Raw genomic sequence first — 26,212 nt, 5'->3', positions numbered from 1 at the left:
TTTTTTTTTTTTTAATGTTCTAGAAAATAAAAATTGAAGAAAACCTGAGGCAAAAAGAAGAACAAATTTAAGATCACAAAAATACAGCAGAGACATTTCCCAAGGAAATGTTAGGTGTCTATCGACAGAGGACAGAAAATGTCATGGAGATGAGAAAAACAGAGTTTCTGTTTAGGGTGGTGAAACAGTTTTGGAAATAGAGGGGAGGGGTGAATAGCATTGTAAAGGTAATTAATGCCACTGAATTTAAAAATTACAATAAAAATGGTTAAAATGACAAATTTGTACTACATATATTTTACAATAAAGAAACCCCAATAATCCAATATACCAAATACTACTGAATTGCACACTTTAAATGGGTGCATTGTATGGGATGTGAATTACATCTTAATCAAGCTCCTTTAAAAATGTCACAAAGGGGTGCCTGGGTGGTTTAGTTGGTTAAGCGACTGACTTAGGCTCAGGTCATGACCTCGAGGTTTGTGAGTTCGAGCCCCGCATGGGGCTCTGTGCTGACCACTGGGAACCTGGAGTCTGCTTTGATTCTGTGTCTCCCTCTCTCTCTGACCCTCCCCAACTCACACTCTGTCTCTGTCTCTCAAAAATAAATAAACATTAAAAAAAAATTTTTTTTTTACTGTCACGAAGAGGGGCGCCTCGTGGGCTCAGTCATTTAAGGCATCCTACCTGGCTCAGGTCATGATCTTACTCTTCGTGAGTTCGAGCCCTGCAGTGGCCTCTCACTGTCAGTACAGAACCAGCTTCAGATCCTCTCTCTCTGCTCCTCCCCCCACCTTTCAAAAATTAATTAATTAATTTTAAAAAGTGTCATGAAGAAAGAAGTTCAAACTCCCTGAAAAAAAGCAATTGCAACACAGTAGTCTCAACCCTTTCTTTAGTTTTCATTTTTAGGAATTTGATTTGATTTGTTTCTTCCTACACAGTATTATACTTCCTGGGCAAATGTCCCATTTTAATCTACAGTGAGAGGAAACAGGATGGCAAAATATTGCTGCTGTTAGAACATAAAGTTTATTTATTTTAGCACTGTGGCTTCTGGAAATTTTGTTTCTTTCCTTCTAATATTTAAAAGAATCCTGCTGAACAGCAGCAGGTAGTCCTTTTGATTCCTTATTAAAATGGTAATTTGGACAGCCATACAAATCCAATAACCTGAAGTAAAAATGTATCCCATTTGTCATGTTTTAGGCCAGACTTTCCCCAAATTCTGACAATATGCAGAAATGAAAGTGAGTAGTTACTGGCAATTGTGAGTAGGCTTTTCATGAACTTTAAAGGTGGTGGTTGGAGCGCCTGGGTTGGCTCAGTCTGTTAAGCATCTGACTCTTGATTTCACCTCAGGTCATGATCTCACTGTTTCATGAGTTCAAGCCTCATGTTGGGCTCTGCACTGACCCTGCAGAGCCTGCTTGGGATTCTCTCTCCTCTCGCTCTGCCCTTCTCTTGCTCCTGCTCTGTCTCTCTCAACATAAATAAACGTAAAAAAAATTATTTTAAAAAATGGTGGTAACGAGACTGATTTTACCCTAAGTAAATTCCTTAAGAAAATACCTTAAGTGACAAATAAGAATCTAGTTTTCTGTGGAAAATGTTACAGTGACTATGACTTACAGATTCCACGCAATGAAATCTCACATTTCTATCATCATTACATAAGCCCCCAAGTCATTAAAATCTACTAACAATTTCAATGTTACCAAGTCTAAAATTTTCATCTTAGATTTTACATATTATAACCAATTTCATCAATTGCCTCCACCCTATCATGAAACAGACTGTATACAGAGCAGTGCTGGGGCTGAAAGAGACAACCAACTTATTTGTCACATAACGTAAATACAATCCTGTTACCACCTATTCTAAAGTTTCCAAAAAGGATTATAACTCCACCAAGGACGGAGCTTTGTTTGTTATGCTGTTTGATTTTGTTGGGCAGCTTTTTGTTTCCTACCTACAGTGACAATCCACTCATGAACACTCAATGTAAGAGGGAGGGGATAGGAGTGGGGGAGGACTAACAGAAAGAGAAGAGTCATTTCACAATCTCATCAAGATAAATAATGCCACTTAGGTTTTATAAAAAGTAAATCCATGCTTAAGTAATTAAAGGACACTTAGGTGTTTTAATTATGGCTCTAAAGGAACAAAGTTTTCTCTTAATTATTTATGGGGCGCCTGGGTGGCGCAGTCGGTTAAGCGTCCAACTTCAGCCAGGTCATGATCTCGCAGTCCGTGAGTTCGAGCCCCGCATCGGGCTCTGGGCTGATGGCTCAGAGCCTGGAGCCTGTTTCCGATTCTGTGTCTCCCTCTCTCTCTGCCCCTTGCTCGTTCATGCTCTGTCTCTCTCTGTCCCAAAAATAAATAAACGTTGAAAAAAAATTTAATTATTTTTAATTTTAATTTCTTTGTTGAGATGATACTGATTTTCTCAAAAATACTAAAAAATTCAGAAACAAAAGGTCACAAAGGCTTCCTTAGGACAAATGTGTTCTGTTCCTAATGATTCTTCTGGAACCACAGTCAATGAAATCATCACAAACACAATAGTGTTTGTTCTGGGACAGACTTTCTGATTTCTCATTCCAAGACAAAGAAAGACTGAAAAATCAAAACCCAGAAATATTTCTCCTAAACAAACTGCACTGTTTAAATGCTCCTCTTCTTAGCTGTGCTAAAATGCTTGATGTAGTAGTTATTTTTAACTGGGAACAGAACATTTATTTTGGAAAATGTTCAGATCCCTAATTTTATAATGAGCAGAAATACATACTTTTGATGAAAGATGATGCAAACTGCAGTATCCCCATCAACACGTAGTGTAGAATCTTTAACAGACAATAACATTTTATGGTTTTTAGGAATGAAAGTCTTCTAAAAGCTGTAAAGTCTTAAGTCTGGATGACCTGTGTCAATGCTGGAAGAAAAAAGGTGCTTGACCACACTAGATAAGCGTGTTTCTTTGCTCATACACAACATTTCCTCATAAATAACGAGCCTGGGTGATGTCATATGGATTCTATTGTTTTTATTGATCGTTATTACTTTTATTAAACAATGTTAGCCATGCAGGATGATTAAAAAAACAACTAGTATTCTTGGAATATATGGTATAAGGGATAGAAATTGATCCAGTCTTCATCATAGCAATGAATTTTCAGGTTGCACAAAGATAAGTAACTCATATTCCCAACACAACAATCACTTCTGGGTTAATCATCCAGTACAATTCATAGGTTCCTATTATAGAGCTGTATGTAAAAAATTAGAGTTTTAGCTCAAAACCAATACAAATACGAAAGTATCATTCTAATGGTCACTAAGGCGCTAGAGGTGGGTGTCAGCAATGGGTATCCTCCTGAGTTCCACGATCTGGGAGTCAGTCAAGGTGCCTCCCTCCTGGCTCCCTTGACCCGATTCATTATCACTGACACTGAGACCAGCACCTGTAATAGAAAAAGAATACACACAAAACTCCCAACCATTAGTGCAGTGTTTTGAGGGCCAAGTTAAATCAAAACAACACGTTTATTTCTATTACACTGGTAAATAGCGAGCTATACATTTCGAATAGATATCATTATTAATTTTTTTTAAGTAGGCTCCACACCCAATGTAGGGTTTGAACTCACCACCCCGAGATCAAGAGCTGCATGCTCTGAGAAGAAAGAGCTGCACTGACAACACCTGCTGTCATATCAGCGCCCGGAAGACACAGGCTCTGTCTGAATGACTCAGATCTGATCCCAATATAAAAATAATTGCATAACACAGAACCAAAACAGATCCACACACAAAACCCACAAGGCTAGCTGTTAATTACAGAGAGCGCCCAGAATCTCTGTTTTGAGGAAGCCCCACTGTTCACTCCTCGTTTTACAACTCAGAATAATTCAGAGAATTTAACACTGTGCTGGAGTAATACCTTGTTCTTCTCTTGTCTAATGCACGGAGGAACACAAACTCTCATGTTCTCTCACACACACACACTTACACTCTCACACTCACACACAGAATGGGGATGTGGTCACAGGGTGTGCTGCTGGGCTGAATCACTACGGATTACAGGTCCCACTCCTCCCCCTCTGCTGGGCACACACGCTGCAAACAAGAAGGAAAGTGAAAAACCAGTTGCTGGGCAGCCGAGACTTCCCTTTCTGTTTGAAACGCAGGAAAGGCACATGTGCAGAGTTGGTAGCTATGAATTAGGTTCGTCTTAACCTAGTTGGGGATGGAAGGAGGAGCCCACCACTGCCTTCTTCTAGCCAAGCCCTCCTTCTTCTGGGTCTGTCCTCCCCACCCTCTCTGTGAAAGGTTGCTGTTGAAACCCCACTTCCACCCTTTGCTTCTGGGACACTACACTTGCTCATCTCATCCCCTGACCTGCTGGTTCTTTCCAGAGCTCTTCTGCTTTCTCCTGAATCTCTTCCTTCTGTCTCACCACTGGAGGCCTTGTCTTCAGTCCCACTTCAAGGCCCACACTATCTGCGTGACCCGTTTTGCTCTCTAACCTGCCGTCTCACTACTATTCCCCTGCCTGAGATGCCCTTCTCATCCCCTACCTCCTTAATCTGGCTGCCTCCATTCTTCCTGTCAGTATCAACTCAGCGGTTACCTTGGCTACCCACAGAAACCGATGGTTCTCTTTCAAAATTTCTGACTCCCTCATTGCATCATATCCCTCATATCTTTGAATCTTCTAACTCACAGGACAGTGCTCAGCACACTGTGGGTGTTCAGTGAATGTTTGCTGAATGTATTAATAAGCTATGCTCTGCGTTCTAGTTCTCAACAATGTTTCTTCCAGCCTTATTGCCCGTTCTGTTCCTCTGATCCTTTCTACATTTCACTGCCCTCTTCTTCCTGATGTGTCACTAACACATCAAGTCTGGAACCGATTGCATTGGCTTTCAGACACTTCCTATTCTGGCTCTACCCTACCAAATAGACATACTTCAACATTTGCCTATTGGAAAGCTTTCTCAAAGTGATCAGGTCTCTTGTCTCGTCCTTCATGTGCCCATTAATTCCAGCCTGAGTATCTTCCTGCCCATCCATCAAGGCCCATTCCCACACCCTTCCACAGATAGCTCTTTCACATTCCTTCAAAACAGGGAGGTAGAGAATGCAATACTTGAAAAGAAAAGTCCTAGTTTATACCTGAAAAAATATGAATCACATACCCTTTTTTCTCTGAAACTGCCCAGGTTTGGATAATAAATTATGTGGTATCTCTCCAGATAATGTATATATAAGTCATGGAGCGAAATGTATAACAAACACCCATGCACCCTTGGAAGTTAATAACTAAAATATTGCCAATGACAACATTTTTAGAAATTTAGTTGCCAAAACGAACACATTTAATGTGGAAAAAAAAAAAATCAGATTTTTGGTTTCTCTTGAAAAAGCAGAGGGCAGCACTAGGCCTGCATTTTTGGAATGGAAAAAAAAAAAAAAGCAAAAACATGGACCTGGCACTACCCTCTGGTTTGCCACTGTTTTCTCATCTGGTCCTCTTGCGTCATCTACAGTATCTGCTTGGCCCCTGAGGTAATATTTGAATCTGCTATTATGTCTTAGAAGGAGGATAAAAGGTCCATGCTTCTCTGCCAGGGGAGCAGGGGAACTGTCCCACTTGGAAGAACCTGAGTGGATTGGAAGACCTTGGCCACTCTATAAGGAGAAGGTAACTGAGGCCCTGGGGCCAGTAGCAGCCTCAGGTAAGGAGGAACAAAAGGGCTAAATAACAAAGTTGCCCAATAGGAGATCAACTACAGAGAAGGAGAGGACACCATGATTACCATCAGGGCAGAGTAGGGCTTAATGAACAAACTAGTATGAGCTCCCACTGACTTTGTGCTGGTCTGCTCCAAATCTCCTTAGGAATACAGAAGTGTTTGCCCAGCATATTTACAAAGCACACCAGAGAGAAGTTCTGTACCGAAAGCCTGCCGAGCAGACAGCAAGGAACAGAGGGGACTGGGCTGGGAGGTTTAACACGGGGCGTAGCTTTCAGAGTAATGGCTGTCACCATCTTGTTTGTAACCCAGAGCCCTGTGAAATGTCAGGAAGTTGTAGATAGAGTCTCCCCTTGAATCACCACATCTACATGACCCAGCTCATCCTCCTTCTCAGTTTCTCCCAAGCTGAAATAAATGCATATTACTCAATTCTTAATCCCTCACTGAGACTCAGAAAGGGCCCATATTACACACAGTAATAACAGGACAGACTGGGAGCATAGCCCCAGGCTTCTGGGCTCTTTGTAATGCATAAGTAGTCTGTGAGGGTGTTTTGCAGTGAGTATCAGGATTTTCTGAAAGGAATTTTTCTGCTTAAATTTTAAGCCAGAAATTCAAGAAAAATCCACTAACTGTGGTAATAGTCACCTTTCCCTATGGTAGAATAGGTAATATCAAAGAAACTAGATGTAATATTTTACATTCATCTAGTGCCTCTCCTTTCTTCAACATTTCAATACAGTTTAGTTAGGAAAAGGTGATTATTAGTCTTGTTTTACAGATGCAGGGATTGAGTGGAGATCAGGGTGTTGACTGACTTGCTCATGTCACATAGCAGGGAAATCCCAGAGTGAAGATGTCCAATGGTCTTCTGACCCCAAATATAAGGTGTTTTCTTCTATACCATACTGTCTTTTGTGGTGGCAGTTCTAATTGTGCTACTTTGTCCCTGGTCTAGAACACATTTTAAACTTTCTCGGCACATATTCAAGCCACCCCCATTCCTACCTCACTTAATAGTCATGATGCAATGAACACCCGGGTGTTTCAGAATACAGTATGGATATGTAAAATTGTTTTTAGGGGCACCTGGGTGGCTCAGTCAGTTTAGCTGCTGGCTCTTGGTTTTGGCTCAGATCATGATCTCTAAGTTCCTGGTTTCAAGCCTCGAATATCTGCGATTAAGGTGTGGGGCCTGTTTGGGATTCTCTCTCTCCCCCTTTCTCTCTGCCCCTCCCCCACTTGCACTGTCTCTATCTCTCTCAAAATAAATAAATAAACTGAAAAAGGGGCACCTGGGTGACTCAGTCAGTTAAGCGTCTGACTTCGGCTCAGGTCATGATCTCATGGTTCGGGAGTTTGTGCCTGGCGTTGGGCTCTGTGCTGACAGCTCAGAGCCTGAAGCCTGCTTCAGGTTCTGTGTCCCCCTTTCTCTCTGCCCCTCTCCCACTCCTTCTCTGTCTTTCAAAAATAAATAAATGTTCAAAAAATTTAATAAACTAAAGAAAATTGTTTTTAAGCATAACAATGAGCTGAACCCAACAAATAATTTATACAATGTGCTACTGAACTTAGACTGCCAGCTACTGATAGATTCTTTACACTAACAATCTCTAAACCCCAGGAAAACTTACCAACTACTTATAATAACTCTTATTAGCTAAATGAGGAAACTGAAAGCTTGACTCACTTGCTGAAAATCACACAGATAGTGGACTGCAGAACTAGGTTGCCAACACTGGGCTCTCTGACCCCAAGGCACATTCCTATTTTCTGTGGATTTTTCAAATGTGACAGTAATACAAAGGTCATTCTCCCTCAATCTTCTAGCTTTCCAAATCCTGCTCTTCCATTTTGAGGCCCACTTAACTTTATTTAGCACACTGGTCTCTAGAAGTTTTTGAAGTTAAATAAGTCATTGTGATTTTATGTGATATAGCTGAAAGAGAAATTTATTAATGAGTTCTTAGAGCAGTTTGAGCATTTGGGCCTTGATTCTGAATGTTTTTGTTTCTATTCAAGGACTTGTTATTTATTTTCTTCTGACTGAAAAAGAAATCATTTGAAGTTTTCAATAAAGAAATGTTTACCATGACATTTGTGTCCTTGGCCTGAGTAAAGCCAGGAAGCTAAGAGATGAGGGATGATAAGGAATCAGATTAGTCTCTCTGGGAGGAGTCCTCAGTGAAGAAAGACCCTGTTTCTAAGCCTAATATGTTCCAAGCCTGACATATTCTAGAATCTTGTCATTTTTGGATCAACATAAAAATCTGGTCACTCACCTCATAATCTAATACTATACAATGCTCCAGGTCAGTGCCTCTGATGTCCTTTACAAAGCATCTGAAGCACTGGGATTCCTTTACCTTTGGTACATGGCTTTTCAAAGGGTCTAGGGTGGTATGAGAAAGAGAGCTTGAAGAAAATGTATTCCCAGATCTTTAACTTCTATGTGCACTCCTTTTTTTTTAAAGTTTACTTATTTAAGTTTTTTTTTTTAAGTTTATTTATTTATCCAAGGTGGGGCTTGAATTTAAGGCCATGAGATCTGACTGAGCCAGCCAGGCGTCCCAAGGTGCACTCTTCTCATGAGTTTTTGATAATTACTTATCACAACATTTAATATTTTAAAATCAGTGCTGACTTACTCAACTGTAGATTAATAATAACTATAATGATAATAAAAGAAAATTTGGACACTTTATATATAGCCTTATGACCACAGAATAATTTTAAATTTCAATTTATATACATGTTTTGTGAGAGAGGAGTATAAGTAAGTGAAGATTAAATGAATTTCAAGCACAAAATATATTACATTAGGATAAAATTCTGTGGTGGGAGTGGAGTGGAAATACAAGTTCAAGGAGAAAAGACAATTATATAAAACTTCCAACTCTAAGAAAAAAGTCTGCTCCTATATTTTAAAAATGGAATGAATAACAATGGGTATCTAGTTGCTATGATATTCAGATTCCTATGAAACAGTTTAAAAGAATAATGTAAAATTTTCATTTTAAACTTATAATACAGTGGAAATTACATTATTTGATCCTATTTCAACTTATGAAAACCTTTACATTTTTATGCAAAGGGTTAGATAGCTTTTCAAAGTTGTTTAGTGGTTTAAATGAAAAAGGCTTAGAAGACCCACTATGCCCAGTATGAGAGCTGGAGTGAGCCATGGTTAAAGTGGACCTGTGATACATTAAGGTTTATGAACTCGAATGTCACAGAGACCAGGTGGGATAGCTTAGACCAGTGACCCAGGTCTAGTGAGCACTGGACAAATCAAAGATCTCATGCTCTGTCTAAAGGGGCAGCCATTACACAACTCTAATCAAGGAGATTTTAGGATTGTGCTAGACTTTAAGCACTCTGTTGCTAGATTTTTCAAAAAAAGAAATTGTGGGGTTTTATGGGACACCTCTAAATTTTTTTTTTTAAGATTTTTGTTTTCAAGTAATCTCTATACCCAACGTGGGGCTTGAAATCATGACCCCAAGATCAAGGGTTGCATAGTCTGACTGAGTCAGTCAGGCACCCTGGAATTTCTCTAAATTCTTAAATGTGTACTTAAAAAAATGTTACAACACTATGAGAATCAAACAAAACCCTCTGTTGGGCCAAATCCGGCCTATGCATCAACTGTAAATTCAGCTGAAGGTGGAATGGTATGTGGACTGCTCCTCTGATTTGACCATATTCTATGATGAAGCATCTAGGGGGTGGTGCTTTTCTGAAAACAGAGGGATCCAATGTTACAGACTGTTATTTTGGTCTTTTTAAGTATTTATTTCCTAACAAGTTTAATGAGCTCCAAAGAATGCTAAACTCATCTATAAGTAAGCAAGTCATTCCATACATTCCTGAACTGAATGCATTTAATACTTGTTATATATATAGGACCCACATCTAATTTAATTATCCTGCAAGAATTCATTTTATGTTTTCAGTGTCATAATAACAACTGACCACTTTGTAGTGCTGGGGACATAATCTTCCCTGAGAATTATTAGTAATCTGAAAGTCCCTTTCTAGTCCTAATGCTAGTGAGCATTTTGGGCAGTTGTTCATTACCTCCTTCATAAAACTTTCTTGTCTCTTTACTTCCTTCTCAGCACGCTGCAGTTTCCTTTGTGGGACCCTCTTCTATTCACTCTTGAAAGGCAGATATTATCCAGGATGTTCTTCTTCTTTCTCTTCCTCACCTCTTTTCTTCTTCTCTCTCTCCTTCATTCTCCCAAGATCAAACTTGTCCATCCCCGCAGCTTCAAATATAGTCTCCGCATGGATGCATTTCAAACCAATACCTTTAATCCTAAACCCTCAGCTTAAGATCCTTCAAGCCTGAATGTTTAAGATCCACCAGGCCTACCAACCAATAAGTCCAAATCTGAACTCACCAGTTTCTCGCGGCAAACAAATCAATGAACAAATGTTCTTTACATGATTCCTCAGCCTCTGAAGTGAGAAGCAGAAGCCTTTACTGACTGTCCTCTGAGTGTTTGCTCAGCCTTCCTCTTGTGCTCATCTTCTCTTTCTTATTTCCACTTCCTAAATCTGGGACCCAAACCCCATTCCCTTGGACAATTGCAACAATCTCCCAGCCTTTCTGGTTTTGCTTCTAAATTTACTCTTCATACTTTTGTAAGAGTTATTTTGCCTCAAAAACCAGTGGGAACATGCCATTCCTCTCCTCAAAAACCTCCATGGCTCACTAGGTTCTATAAAAATCCCACTCCTTAACATGGAATCTGAGCAGCATTTTAACATTATGTAAAATACCAGCAAGTGTTCTGCTCCCACAAAATGAATCTATTACTAAATGTGTTCCGGAAACACCAGGTTAAATTAAGTGAAGTGGGTTTCTTTACTCTAGGACTTTTCAGAGCTGCTAAAATGCTAATTGAATTGTGAATCTTTGCAGTTTCCCAAATAGACTCAGTCAGGGGATCCTCCCATTGAGGAGGGCTATAAATATCTCAAGGAGGTGGTTCGCTGAAACCCAGTTGGGGAACTACAGTAAATTATAAACCATGCAGGTTTCAGGCCTTCGTGCTGCTGCCTGGATGCAATCACCTTCCACCCTGGCCATGCTGCAGACAGGGTCTCTTCTCCCCAGGCACCTATAAACTGAGCACCTGTAAGCCCCAAGGCATGGCTCATTCTACTCCCTCAGTCTGCAATGCCTTTCTTCCACCCTTCACCTATTTAAAACCTACATATTTTTCAAGATACAATTGAGAGCATTTAAAAAGATTTCCTTGATCTCTTCAATAATTAATATTTCTTTTCACTACTTATTTACTCTTCCTCATATCATGTTTGTGTGAATGTCTATTCCTCCAAGCAAACTCTTAAGTTTCATTTTTCTTTCATTCATTCATTTTTCCAACAATATTGTTGGATATGAATATTGGAAAGTATTCATTTTCCAAACACTATTCTTTTTTCTTTAATTTTTTTTTTTGATGTTTATTTGTTTTCGAGAGAGACACAGAGAGCAAGCAGGGGAGAGGCATAGAGAGAAGGAGACACAGAATCTGAAGCAGACTCCAGGCTCTGAGCTGTCAGCACAGAGCCTGATGTGGGGCTCGAAGCCACAAACTGCAAGATCATGACCTGAGCTGAAGTTGAACCCTTAACTGCCTGAGCCATCCAGGTGCCCCTCCAAGCACTATTCTTAATATAGGCATATATATATATATAGTAAAATATACTTGGAATAATTATTTTAATAGGCTCATCTGAGCATGGACATATCTTCTTGCTTGCTTGCACACCTAGAAATGAAAATTTCACTGAAATTTTTATACCACTGGCAGTTCAAGATCTTTCTGAGGAAAAAAATTAAAAAAAAAAAAACTGCAGGGGCACCTACCTGGCTCAGTCGATAGCATGGGACTTTTGATCTCAGGGTCTTAAGTTCAAGCCCCACGCTGGGGTTGAGTTTACTTAATAATTTAAAAAAAAAATGTTTAAAGGAAAGGAAAAAACCCTTATATTTGATTTGAAAACAACTATCTATTGGGGTCACAGGCTGAGTGGGGTTGAACATGTAGGAGGAGCCAGTGAGATACAATATGTGATGGTGCTTGGAAAACGAAAGAACTACATGCCGCCCATGATACTGCCTTTGAAATTCTTTGCTTCAAAGACACTCCAGGTCTCCATGGCAGGTCAGAGGCAAAACTCTCTGAGTGAGATCCCTACCAGATTGTCTTACAACACTGAGATTGTTTCAATGGTATCTTGGTGTTACATCAAGATTCCAGGACAGAGACATTTACATTTAGAGTATGCCTTTTTCTTAAAAGCAAATTATAAATTATTTCTAGATTGTGTTATAGTTGGTGCCAAGAACAAAATATCCTAAAGTTTGGCTAGGATTAGGAATGGGTCATGAGAATCAGGATGTGCACTTCATGGGAAGAGGATATAAGTTGTAGCATAGCAAGAGTGCCTACTTCTAATGTGGTTTGTGGGTCCATACATACCAGTTTTTAATGCAAATATCAAGTCATCAAACTCCTGGGACTCCTCATCAGCTATTAGTGACCCCTGGCCATATCCTCCAGTGGAAGGAAATGTGGCGCCATTCTGCGGACTTGGCTTCAGGTCAGGGCTGGCCTGACTGGCTTGTTGGAAGGATGCTCTCTCCCAATCAGGTGGCACCTTTTTGGTGTAGGGTGGGGAGAAAAGGAAACAATAATATCAACACCTACATAGTTACTCTGATATCTACATGAATAATTTATCTCCACATTCTTATTACAAATATCAAGTGAAGGGACTGCTGAACTGTTTAGAAGAAGACCTCTTTAATTTTACCTTTTGTCCTTAGAGACAACCTAATCTGGTGTTTCTCAACAATTTATCTATTAGAATTACTTGTAGATTTCTATGTGGTCATGTGTGGGGAAAGAAAATTATTTTTTAAACCCAAACAACATGTTTTATTTTTTTGTAGGATGTATGGGAAGGAAACTGTTAAGAATATAATGGGGGGAGTTAATGGAGTGGTGGACAAAATAGCCTAAGGGGAGTAAAAGGTAGAAACTTCCAGTTACAAAATAAATCTTCACACAATCATTGGATTAAATGATTAAAAAGATAGTTCTAACCCAAAATGATTAAATGTATTCACTTCCCTCTGGGTCACTGATAAACAACCCCTTAATCCTTCCTTGCCTAATGCTTTCCCTTCTCTGCGTGGCTTTCTAGAATATCGCTGACAGTCCCTCACTGACAGCTGGATCAAGGCCAATTCTGAGCTTCTGAGGAAGGCAGGACACACTTGAAGGGTGTGCCATTGTGCAACACCCTACATGAACATTCAAGTAGTGGCTCAGGCCCAGGAACTGAATTGTCACAGCTGCTCCCTCCTGACACGGGGTTTTCTGAGAGACTACAGGGGAGCCTCCTGCTGAGAAAAGTGACCTGAGGACTGTAGGAATAATGTGAGAGAAGATTAAGCCTTAAAATATTTCAGTAAGAAGTTGACCATCTAGAGCCACACCGCTCAGCAGAGCTTTCTGTGATGACACGTATATTTTAAATCTGTGCTCTCCTTTGCGGCAGCCACGGAACACGTGGCTACTGGGCACTTGAATGTGGCCAGGGTGAGCGACAAACTGAACTTTTAATGCTGTTTAATTTTACTTAGTTTGAATTTAAATAGCCACACATGGCTAATGGCTATTGTATAGTTCAGATCTAGACAAATGCTAGATTGGATAAACAATCAAAAAGACAAAAAAACCTTTTTTTTTTTTTTTTTAAGATTCACTCCTGAATCGTTGGTTCTAAAAGTATCCATTTCTGGGGCGCCTGGGTGGCTCAGTCGGTTAAGCGTCCAACTTCGGCTCAGGTCATGATCTCGCGGTCCGTGAGTTTGAGCCCCGCGCCAGGCTCTGTGCTGACAGCTCAGAGCCTGGAGCCTGCTTCTGATTCTGTGTCTCCCTCTCTCTCTGACCCTCCCCCGTAGATGCTCTGTCTCTCTATGTCTCAAAAATAAATAAACATTAAAAAAAAATTAAAAAAAAAAGTATCCATTTCTATTGGTACCAACTACAATGTGAAAACAATTCCATTTTAACAACTTTGGGGATATAGAAATGGCACTAGATTTCTAAACATTTAAGGGTACTAAAGACATATCCCAATTCTTAAATATACTTGTGATCACTTACCTATTTTAATTTTAACCTGACATGAATAAAATTCCTTTCAACATTTAACATGGGAGACAAAAAATATCACTGAGCAGGTAGATTATCTATCTACATACCTACCTACCTATTTACCTACTTACCTATCAATAAACCATTACCTTTTCAGACAGATGCACTTTGATTTCTTGCCAGATTTCAGGATACAAACACAAATACTGTTTCCCTTGGTTTTCCCTTTTTAAAATGTTTATTTACTTATTTTGAGAGAGACAGAGACAGCACAAGCAGGAGATGGGCAGAAAGAGAAGGAGAAGAGAGAGAATCTCAAGCGGACTCTGTGCCATCAGCACACAGTCCAACATGTGGTTCGAACTCAGGAACCAAACTCAGGAACCTTGAGATCATGACCTGAGCCTAAAACAAGAGTCCTATGCTTAACTGGCCACCACGCAGGTGCCCTTGCCCTTGGCTCTTTAATACAAAGACAGCAATGTGAGTTATGTAAGGAGCAATAAGCAAGCATGCTTCTGGCACTGTAGAAATGGTCAGGGACCTGCATACTATCTCTTCCTGGACAAATGTCTTCATGTAAGTTTAAACTTTGAGCATTGGTCCCAGTGCTATGGGTAGCATTACTGACAGATTGGTGGCAATGTGATTTAGGCAGAGGAAAGCAAAATGATGAGGACAGAATGCAAAGAACAGTGGGAGGTGGATCTCACAGAGGACATCCTGGATAGATTTTTCTAGCAGTGCTGCTGAAGCCCTCTTCCAAGCTTTTGCCCTAAAATATTTTCTGGTACTTAAAAAGAGTTGTAGCCTCTTTTCTTTTCACTGAGTATTTGCTGGGATCCAAGTAATGAGCTGGGATGGGTGAAGAAAGAGAGTGAAGGACGTATTTTTAGGAAGAACAGTATTTAAAAAAAACATTTCCAAAGCACATCTAGTCACTGCCATTTTAAATTAGGAAGATTTTGAAGAAAGAGACGACAAATTATGTTCTGACTTCCCAGTACAAATCGCTGGTTAGTTTAGCTCACAGGGCAGGGAAAAAAAGAATTAGGTAACAGGCATGATACCACAGTAAGCCAATCAAATACCACTGATCAGAGGCTGTTCCCAGGAGAGGGATTTAAAAGTCACATAGTACCTTTTAACCTGCAATCATCTTGAGATGGAGGTGGACAGGGAAAGGGGGAGGGAGAGAGAAAGAGGGAGAGGTGGGAAGAGAGGGGGAGATGGGTACAGAAGGGAGAAAGGAGGAGGGAAGGGGAGGCAGGGAGGGAGGGGAGAACGTGAGCAACTGCAAGAGCAAAGGCAAGAGCAGGCACCTCCTCCATAGCACTGATAAGGTTCTGCGTGGACTTGCTGATTTCCCCTCCAGCAGGAGGCATGCCACTCCCTGGTGTGAAGAAGGCTGTGCTGGGTCCAGGGTGTCCATTCATTTCCACTGTGTAGCTGGCCTTCATAGGGCAGCACGTCTGGTTGTGCAGAATGAAATAAACCACAAAAACATAAAGTCCCTGCAAAAGAAAATAACACTAGTTTGTTAAAGGAAGTCCGGCTACCGCAGCTGAAAAATAAAAGTGGTTGTAAGCATAGCCGGATTTTCTACAAGCATTCAAATTCTACCTGAAGCTGGGAATTACAGAACATGTTACAAGGCTAGCAAGGGGCCACTGTAAATTTCTGGATGTCACAAAAAAGTTTTCCAATGTTATTTGGGAAAAGTGCCCCCTCACTAAAACACACACACACACACACACACACACACACACACACAAACCACATTTTTTTTCTTGATTAAAACACAAGTGACTCTGAAATCTAGCCCTACAAATATGTGAAAACAAACTGCAGACGCATATCTGATTAGCCGTGTACCTTTTTGTTATGGAAAGCAAACCTCTTGCCTTCCAGAAAATTACTCTTTTCCCATGGATCTCACTTGTTCTCATTTTTTTCCTAGCAAAATGGTTGAAGTGAGGTAGACTTCCAGAAGGGCAGTACTAATTGAACCTTCTGATTTTGTTTATACAGCTCACTGACTTATTTCATTTGAAAACAGCATCACTGGGTAGGGACTCAGAGGAATTCTGTGAATTGCTTGGTATTTAGCGTGCCTTGCTTCTCAGTGAACGTTCCAGGAGACAACAAAGCTATCTTGTGAGTTCTTAAAGATCTGCTGGCCCTTTAAATTCTTTTGCAACCTAGTCAAGCTCTTGACAATTGCTCTGCTTCCGTCACAGAGAGCAACTCAGATTTTGCATTTGTGTTCCAGACATGGCCTACACTGGCTGTCCTTCATGATTTCTACAAGGGATCTACTGTATACTTCTAATGGTGCTTCTATAATGCTTGGTAATTTTGACCTTTATTCTCGGCCAATAAAATATGTTAAATTGTGGCTTTTGTATCTGTTAATCTTGGTGTTTAAGTTTTGGAAGCAAATTAGAATCTCCTTAGTTATGAAAATTCTTACATTAATCCACAAAAATGAAAGCAAGCTTATTAAAGAAGAAAAGGAGTTAATGTTAACATTGTTCATGAAATACGAGTAAGTTTCTTCGTTTTGTGAAGCTTGCATTCTCCCATGGTTCATGACATTTCTAGGAGTATGGAAGCAATAATGCAAATAATATACTTGTGGGCTTGAAACTTGTATCTGCTGGTATAAATAGCAAAGTGTCTGTTAGAAAATACTCAAGGCATAAGAATGACAATGAATTTTTAATAAAATGGAATTCGAAAACAGTCTGCATGATGGGCATGCTAGCATGTGAGCTATGTTGCCATTTCTAGAATACTGCCATAAATTAGGTCTTTCTCCCCCTTCCAGAGTTGGTATCCAATCTGTATAATTAACAGATATGTTTTAAAATCAGTGGTTCACCTGCTAAAAATATTTTTAAGTATAATTACCTTAACCACAATATAAAGTTACTAACAGAAACATGTTTCCTTTTGAATTAGGGTTGTTTTGTTTGTTTTTGAGCAACATTAGTATTTTAAGTTATGTAGGTAAGTGAATTAGTTTCACATGCAAATGATGATATAAACGTCAGCAGAAATAAATCTTCCTGAAAACACGCACACACGTCCAAAATTTTTCTTGAACAAGTAATTTTTCACATGGGTATGACCTAATTAAATTGGCCACAGCAATAGACAAAACAGGAAAAAAATTAAACTGTCAGCCTTAAAAACTGTGAGAATGTCTCTGATTTATTTCAGGATTTCTCTAAGTGTTACGAAGTGATAGGGTAAAAGCTAGATCAGGAAACAAAAACCATGTTTTAAAATCCATCTCTAAGGACCCATTTGTTAAAACAGCACATTCTCTCTTGTTTGTTTTTATATCTAGCCTTTTGTGCTTCAGGAAAGGAACTGCCTGCTGAAAATAACTTGCATGTGAAAATTACATGTGTTTTTTTTTTCTTTTTCTTAAAAGAATACATATACAGCTAATACTTTGAATCTTTTAGATGTGCCCCCAGGAAACATAAACATTTTAGAAAAGAAGAGAATGTTTAAATGTAGATTGTGTGACATTTGCCTGGGTCCGGCCCAGGCTGGGCAAATACAGAAAAGGGAGCTTCTTTATCTAAAGTACTCAGCCATGGAGATTTCTGACCTCAGAGTAAAAACAAGTTCCTTTCCCAAACACTGCATGTTTCAATCCCAGGCTCTCCCTTATATGCTGGTCTGTAAAATAATGTAACAGAGAATCTAGAATCTCAAGTGTTCAATCCAAAATGCTGACCACCCACTGTATGTGCATGGTCAGGCACTGAGATGCAAGGAGAAAACATCAGATTCCTACTCTCAAGTTGCTCACAGAGACAATATCTTACAAAGTAATAGGTTAACTCTTTTAGAAGCAAGACCTATATAATCCATCCACCTATTGTTCCTATGCTTTACTCAGGGAAGGGTGACAGAAGGGAATTCTTTCTGCGCATTGCTCTTTTGATAATTTTGTTGGATCTCCTACTACAATGATGAAAAATGTTTTCAAAGTCTTTAGTTAGATTGTATCTGGATGAAACATACCTACTATGGCCAATTTTTTATTTTATTTTATTTTTTTGATTCAGGCATTTAAACTTATTGGCAAACATTCAGTGAGACATAAACAGACCATAATGTCTAAAGGAGTTAAAAGATTCTCCTAATATGATCAAACAGGAAAATAAGTACAGGAGATGTGGCTGCTTAACTCAGTGATACCTATCAGTTCCATTAAGGTGGGAAAGAATCAACTTTGCTATTTGACAGATCTTCCCGAGAAGTGGTGGCAGAGGAGAACCAGGTAAAACAGCAAGTGGATTAAGCTGCCTGCTCCTGAAGGAAGTGAAGTCTTAGGGCTTCGCGATGATTTGGAGAACTCATCTTCAATCTGAAAGTGCCTCCCTCTGAGGACTACGATACAGCCTTCAAACAGGAGCAGTTAATCTTGGCAGGACTTGTAAAAAGATCTCACAAGAGGGTAGAATCCAGGTATTCAAACCGTAACTGCATGCAAGCTGTCACCGTCGGGAATCCCCTTTGTCTCTGCCTCGCCCTTCCCATAATTCCTTCAAGTTATAAAAAAGTGGTGAAAAAATCAAATGCATTCAATGAGCCCATTTAAAAACAGCTGCCCAGTCCCATTTCTTTAATTTTAAATCGGCTCTAAATAAAGCGAAACATCAGCTCACTATTTTTTCCACGTTCCACACAAAGTGTGACAGACCATCCAAAAAGAGCTCTCACAGATACTGAGCTAAATGTGTTCAGCAACCTGACATACTGACTCCACACAACCTCTACTTCTAATATTTATTTCAGTTTCTGGCAAAGAGTTTTGGCCAATGATACATGATAAAAATATGCAGGTGATAGTGCCTAGCCTGCCATTAAAACACAAAGAATTAAATGTCTAGACACTAAAATGTAAAGTTTATAGAGGTGCCAGCACTTAAATATTTGAGGAATAAAAACCTAGAGTTCCACAGGTAATGAGAAATTGGTCTTACAGACACCGCACATCTCACTGTAACCACAAAAGTTGAACTACTGTGCTGTTAGTAGTTGGCACTATGATTCAGAGAGTTTGAAAATAAAGGAGATTTTGCTAATATAAAGTCCAGTGAACTAAGATGAAAAAGACAAAGATTAAAGGAATTACAGAAGCTAATAGGGAAAAAAATACTAAAGAATTGTTCACTGCTATACTTGAAAAGGGGAATCCAAAGAATAACTGAAGATGAATAAAAAGACATAGTATTAATATAATAATAATTTCTTGTAAAAGAAAAAAATAACTGAACCTTCAGATTGAAAGTATAATACCATGTACCAGGGAAATTTTGATACAGATTCCTTAATACCAAATCATAGCCTTACTAAGTTTTAAACTTTAAGATATTCAAGCAGAAAAAAAGCCAATCTGTGACTAAGTGGTAAATTTTAGGCTTTCTTCAGACTTCTTTACATCAACTAGTAGTGCTAAAAGACAATGGAACAATATCTATTAAGTTCTGAGGGGAAAAAGTGGTCCAAGAATATTATACTCAGCCAATAGAGCATTTGAAATTATCAACCATTAAAAAAATATGCTGGGAATGCAACATCCATGTATCCTCTTGGGTGGAGGTAACCCAAACTACATGATAATAAAATACAACCAATAAAGAGATGAATTGCCCATACAGAAGAAAAAACAGAATTCAGTACAAAGATGGCAAAAGGATCATGTGGGGTGCCTGGGTGGCTCAGTCAGTTGGGTATCTAACTCTTGATCTCATGGTTGGTGGCTTTGAGCCTGTGTTGGGCTCCGACCTAGCAGTCTGGAGCCTGCATAGGATTCTCTCTCCCTCTCTCTAAAATAAACTTGAAAAAAAAAAAAAAAGGATCATGTAAAAAGACCTATATATCTATGCATTTAGATATAAAACCAATACTGAACAAAATTATAAGAATTAGAGAGTCAAATGAAAAAGTTAAGTCTAGACAACCTAAAAAGATAATATTAACTAAGAAAGTTCCTAAGGTTGGGATAGAGGAGATGGGAGACATGATTATTCATGATTCCATCTTTTACAGCATGTAGTCAATCAATACTATAAAATTGAAATACCTAGGTAATAAAAAACAGTGATTCTAATCATTAAAAAAAATTTTTTTTTAATTTTGAGATAGAAAGAGTGAAAGAGCTGGGGTACGGGCACAGAGAGAGAGAAGAGAGAGAATCCCAAGCAGGTTCTGCACTGTTGGTGCAGAGCTTGACTTGGGCTCAATCCAACAAACCGATAGATCACGATCTGAGCCAAAATCAAGAGTCAGATGCTTAACTGACAGAGCCACCCAGGCACCCCTCTAATCCTTTAATGTATTTATAATTTCTTGTCTTCTTTTTTCTTAAAGTAAGCTCTATGCCCCAACTTGGGGCTTGAACTCACAACCTTTAGATCAAGAGTCACATGTTCCTCCAAAGGATCCTCCAAAGGATACCCCTACCTAGTATATCTGTATTTGTGGTATAGAACAATTTTTTGAAATTCAACAATTACTCCTCTTCCATTTTAGTTTTTCTAATGAAATTTTCAAATAAATTTAGTTTTGTATATTACAGCAAATATAATATGGTCACATAATTTAAAATTTACTTGTAATTAGACATCTAATCGTATTTAGTATTCCAAAAAAGGTGTCTAGAATGATGTGCACTTAATGTTACTTTTATTTTTAAATAGCCAATGGTATTCAAAGAGACTTAATGACATATGTATGTATAAAGTGGGAATGATTTTAAAAATGATCCTTTGTTTTTAATGCCTCATTTGCTCTTTCTGGTGCTCTTCATTCCTTTCTTTGGAACAGGATTTGCTTGTATCACTTCCCTTTCCCTCTAGCCTGCAGAACTTCTTTTTAGCATTTCTTAGAGTTCAGATATGTTAGAAATAAATTCTTTCAACTTTTGTCTGCCTGAAAATGTCTTTATTCCATCTTCATTATTATTATTTTTAATGTTTTATTTTATATTTGAGAGACAGAGAGAGAGAGAGAGACACAAAGAGTGTGAATGGGGGAGGGGCAGAGAGAGAGGGAGACACAGAATCCGAAGCAGGCTCTAGGCTCTGAGCTGTCAGCACTGAGCCCGACGTGGGGCTCTAACTCACGAACTGTGAGATCATGATCTGAGCCAAAGTTGGACGCTTAACCGATGGAGCCACGCAGGCACCCCGCATTATCATTTTAGGGGAATATTTCCACCAGATACGGAATTCTAGGTTAACAGGTTTTTTGTTTGTCTGGGGACTTTGAAGATATCATTATACTGTCGTCTGGTTTCCAAGGTTTCTGATGAGAATAGTGTTTGTTTTTACCTTTTTCTTTTTTTTTGTATGCAATGTTCCCTTTACTTCCCCAAGCTATCCCCATGATTTTCTATTTAGATTTTCAAGAGTCTGTGATATACCTGGGTATAATTTTCTTTGTTGGGGGTTCTCTTAAGCTTTTTGGATTTGTGTTTTTTGCTATAGAATTTTGAAAATTCCTGGCCATCACTGTTTCTGTTATGGTCACCTAATGTTAATGAGGATTATTTTTGAAGTCATTTTAAAGGTTTTTAACTTTGGGGTGCCTGCGTGGCTCATAAAGTAAGAGCAGGTGACTCTTGATCTTGCGGTCATGAGTCTGAACTTCATGTTGGCTGTAGAGATTACTTTAAAAAAACTTTTTAATCTTTATGCTTTTATTCTATTTCAATTCTTTATAGTAAATATTTACCATTTTTCCCAAATAGTAATTTTTTTAACTACAAGCAAATTTGTCAGTATATTAACAAAGATCAATTCTATATAATGGGTTAATACAGATGAATTGTATATAATGGGAACATGGACATGTGGATAATTTTTTGTTTTTCTTTTCCACATTTTAAAAACTGAAACATAGAGATATTAAAACAATAGGTATAATGTTTTTGGAGCCACAGGGAAAATGTGCAATTTCAAAATCTCCACATTTTTGTGGAGGCTTTACAAATGGCCTATATAAAACCAGTTATCTTTTAGATAGTCTAAGAAAGTGCACAAAATGATGCAGGACAAGGGAATTCGAGAAATGAAATCTTCATTAAAATTCAGTTTTCAGCTGAAAAAAATCACAAATTTGTGATAAAAAAAAAAAAAAGAGTATCTTCCATTAAACTTTACCCTCCTAGAAAGCAAGAGACTATGTCCAGTTCACCATTATACTTTAAATTTGCAGCGTGGACCCTGGCACAAAAAAGGAGCTTAAGAAATATTTGTGAAGAGATTATGGTTTTTAAATATCAGCAGGGGTGAGAGTGGGATGGGGGTGGGGACAAACGTGGGTCTGAGGCATATGTTGATTTTAGTCCTCTGTTTCTCTCACTATAGTTAAGTGATCTGGTAGACGCTCAATAAAATTTTGTTTTGGTTTGGTCTTTCCATTTCACATCTTAGTTACATTGCCAAGACTCCCTCATGGGAGAAGCAAGCATCCACTCCTGGCTGGGTCTCTGCTTTTTTGGGCTGGTGCCCCTCTGGTGGTGGGCTTGCTTGGTGCTTAGCTCCCAGGTGACTTTCTGGCTGTCTCTGGCTTCTCTGCTGGGGCTGGTTTGTATATTACTGCTGCTGCTTCTTGCGGCCACTTCCTCTCAAAGGACTTCACAGCTTTCTGCTTTTGCTCTTCCCTTGGCAGACAACCCTGAAAAGTCTCTGTTGATCTCTTGTTTCTGCCTTCGCATACTCGTGGGCTGCAGACCTACTGCTGTTTCGTATCGCTAGTGACTTGGCAGCAAAGACAATGGATTTCATGCCAGTGACAGCACTGAAAAGATAAATCCAGTATTTGTGCATTTGTACATTGTTTTAGGTATGAGATAAGTAGGAATTGCATCGTTCCTAGCCTCTTATTTTTTTATCTCTTCTTTTTTTTTCAGTTTCAGTCGCTTTTGTTGATGTTATTTATAATAAGAATCTACAATCTGATGTGTGCATTAAATATACAGCGAAAGGAAACAAGCAAGTTCATCTTGATGGACACTGGTTAGTCAACACAATTGAAATACTTAGAAGTCTATGGGAATATTTATTACCTGAATGTTTTTACAAATTATTTGGATGGGATAGGCAATGACCTAGTGTTCACCACGGGTTACGTTAGGTTCTAAAATTTCTTACTATTTTAAGGGACATTATCTATTCAGAACTAGTAGAGTCAATACATTTTCAGTTGGCTTAGTTTGTTGACTTCACACATGTCTATGACTAAAATATTGGTTAGCAGGCCTTCACTTTCAAGGTTTGGACTTGGAAAGATGACTGTTCTTTTTTTTCATGTTTTAAATTTATTTTTGAGAGAGCACAAGCGGCGAGGGGCAGAGAGAGGGGGACAGAGGATCTGAAGCGAGCTCTGCGCTGACAGCAGTGAGCCTGATGTGGATCTTGAACTCATGAACCACAAGATCATGACATGAGCCAAAGCTGGACGCACAACTAACTAAGCTACTGAGGTGCCCAGAAAGATGTCTGTTCTAAATTTTGTAATTCTTAGGAATAACAATTCTTTTTTTAAAAAAACAAGTTTCTTTCTTTCTTTTTTTTAACATTTTAATTTGTTTTTGAGAGACAGAGTCAGATCGTGAGTGGGGGAGGCTCAGAGAAAGAGGGAGTCAAAGAATCAGAAGCAGGCTCCAGGCTCTAAGCTGTCAGCACAGAGCCGGATGCGGAGCTTGAGCCAACAAACTCTGAGATCAGGACCTGGGCCAAAGTCGGACGCTCAACCGACTGAGCCACCCTGGCGCCCCAGGAATAACAATTCTATATGCTTTTTACCATATATATCTAGAGTACAGACAAGATTATGTTTTCAGGCAAAGTTTCTACCTACAGTTTAAGGATGTATTTCCCTGCATGTCACTTAATGGACACAGGAAACATTGGTCAGGTTTCTTTGTGATAAATATTCATGAAACAAAAGACAATTATTAGGTTTTGCCTCAGCAATCTTATCTCCAGACATGATCCCTGTTCCTTCAGCCTTTTCTCTTGAACCTTCTTCTAAAGAAGAAGGTTCATCTCTGACACTCTTATTGTTCATCATGCTTCTGTTAAGTTTCAAAGCATGAAACACTTATCAGTCATATTACTTATCAGGAGCCAGACTATTTCTGCCAAGACAGAAGAAAAATTAAGGTGTGTGTGTATGTGTGTGTTTATGTGTGTGTGTGTGTGTTGTTATAAGAACACAAATCTCTGACCCCAGTAACTCCCTGCTTTGAGAGCCCCCAGATTAGAAAAATTTCAGAAGTAGAGATTGAATTGGGTGGTAGGACTGAGGGATAGAGAAGACTAGAGGTGGTCATAATAGTAGAGAGATGGAACTAAATAATGTAGAGGAGGTTTTGAATCAGAATAATTTTTTTTATGGTTTTAATAAGAAGAGGTGAAGAGAATCCAGTTGGAAGAAATTTTGAATGTAAAACATATTTTTTAAATTAAGATGATAAAAATACCAAACTGCACCATGATTATTTATTTAAATCTTGTTATATCTATAAATACTCTTTAAGAATATAATTTGAACCTCTTTTTGGTTTATTCTGAGAAACCTCTGCCACAGGCACTGGAAATACTCAAAGTTTGCACATGGAAATAATATGAATAATAATAACAACAACAGTAACAAAATAATTAGTAAATTGTCTTTATGCTCTCTGGTTGGTTTTTCTATGCAGAAAAGATTATTCAAAAGTTTGCTTTTTGTTTTGTCTAACGGTAAAAAGTTTCCAAAGTGTCCAGCCAACTACGGACATGAGTCAAAATGGCTGATGTGTATATGTATTGCTGATGTGTATATGTATTGCTGATGTGTATATGTATATCAAACTGCCATGATATACGCTATAGGTATCTTACAATCTTATTTGTCAATTATTATACAATAAACCTCAAAAAAAAAACCCTCAAAAAAAAAAAAAAAGGAACAAACTACTGGGACGCCTGGGTGGCTCAGTCAGTTAAGCATCTGTCTCTTGATTTCAGCTCAGCCCACAGTTTGTGGGAATGAGCTCCAAGCTGGGCTCTGCACTGACAGCACAGAGTTTGCTTGGGATTCTCTCTCTCCTCTCTGTTTCCCCCTCCCCACTTGCTCTCTCTCTCAAAAATAAGTAAACATAGAAAAAAAAACTACTGATACACATAACAACATCAATGAATCTCAAAATCAATATGCTGGGTAAAAAAAGCCAGACACAAATGAGTACACACTCTATTGACACAAAATCCTAGAACATACAAATTTATATAGAGAGACAGAAAACAGACCAGTGGTTTCCAGGAGGGAGAGATGTTCTGCAGGTGGGCCCAGGAATCTTCTGGGGTGATGGAAATAATTGTGGTTTCATGGGTGTGTAACCACCTTGCTTTTTAAAACCTTGAGGACAAACCAGAGTTTTGAATTTGTTGTTTCAACAAATTGGAAACTAATCTTTTAAACCAAGGGTCAGCAAACATTTTCTGAGAAGAATCACATAGTAAACATTTTAGACTTAGGACATCACAGTCTTTGTCAAAAACAATCTGAAAATTTTAATTTCATACCATTTCCACATGTCACAAAATATTCTCTTTTCTATTTTTTCCCCATCGAATATAAATGTAAAACCCATTCTTTACTAGTACTTTTAAACATGGCTCTTGTCAACATCCTTTAAAAAGTCTTTTTGAAGGATTTAAGAATCTAGCATTCAGAGATTGCTTAACGATTCTATAGATTAAGCTCAATTGTTTGGACAGTGGTAGTCGAACAAAGAATTGTGTTGATAATGATGAAAAGGGGGAAAACTGGGAAAACCCAGTGCCAATAAAAACAGGGGAAGGAATCACTTTACTGTGGAAACTAAGTTAAACATCACATACGTAGAAGTGAAAACATGTAAGATTATTTTAAGTACTAGACTGGAGATCAGGAGAGAAGGCAAGGTTAGAGGCATAAGTGTGGAAAAAGCTGTGCAGTAGTAAAAGCAGAAGCAACATCGTTATAGGATTCTTTTAAGGAAGACACGGTAAAGAGAAAATGGCTGAGTGCTCAGGATTAAAAACAGCAGGAGGACATTAACAGGAAGAGAAACCAGTGAAATAAACAAACAACTGATAGGTCAGGGAGGAGGACAGCTACAACTAACTATACCGAGGGAAGCCAAGAGAAGATTCTGTTCCAGAAGAGTGAGGTGGTCCACATTGTCAAAAAAAGACA

General features: G+C 38.7%; 1 protein-coding gene across 1 annotated transcript in view; it reads right to left on the bottom strand.

Moving 5' to 3' along the window:
- Positions 1-3,034: 3,034 nt before the first annotated feature.
- Positions 3,035-26,212, bottom strand: part of ADGRV1 (adhesion G protein-coupled receptor V1) — a 564,199-nt gene continuing 541,021 nt past the window's right edge. The window contains exons 88-90 of the mRNA XM_043593538.1: positions 15,274-15,465; positions 12,266-12,443; positions 3,035-3,467 (exon numbers count right to left, since the gene is read on the bottom strand). Of these exons, the coding sequence (XP_043449473.1) occupies positions 3,349-3,467; positions 12,266-12,443; positions 15,274-15,465 (489 nt within the window). The 3' untranslated portion in view covers positions 3,035-3,348. The remainder of the gene's footprint in view (positions 3,468-12,265; positions 12,444-15,273; positions 15,466-26,212) is intronic.

This window comes from Prionailurus bengalensis, chromosome A1, assembly GCF_016509475.1.
Source record: "Prionailurus bengalensis isolate Pbe53 chromosome A1, Fcat_Pben_1.1_paternal_pri, whole genome shotgun sequence".
Taxonomy (NCBI): Eukaryota; Metazoa; Chordata; class Mammalia; order Carnivora; family Felidae; genus Prionailurus; species Prionailurus bengalensis.
This window is presented reverse-complemented; position numbering and strand designations above follow the sequence as displayed.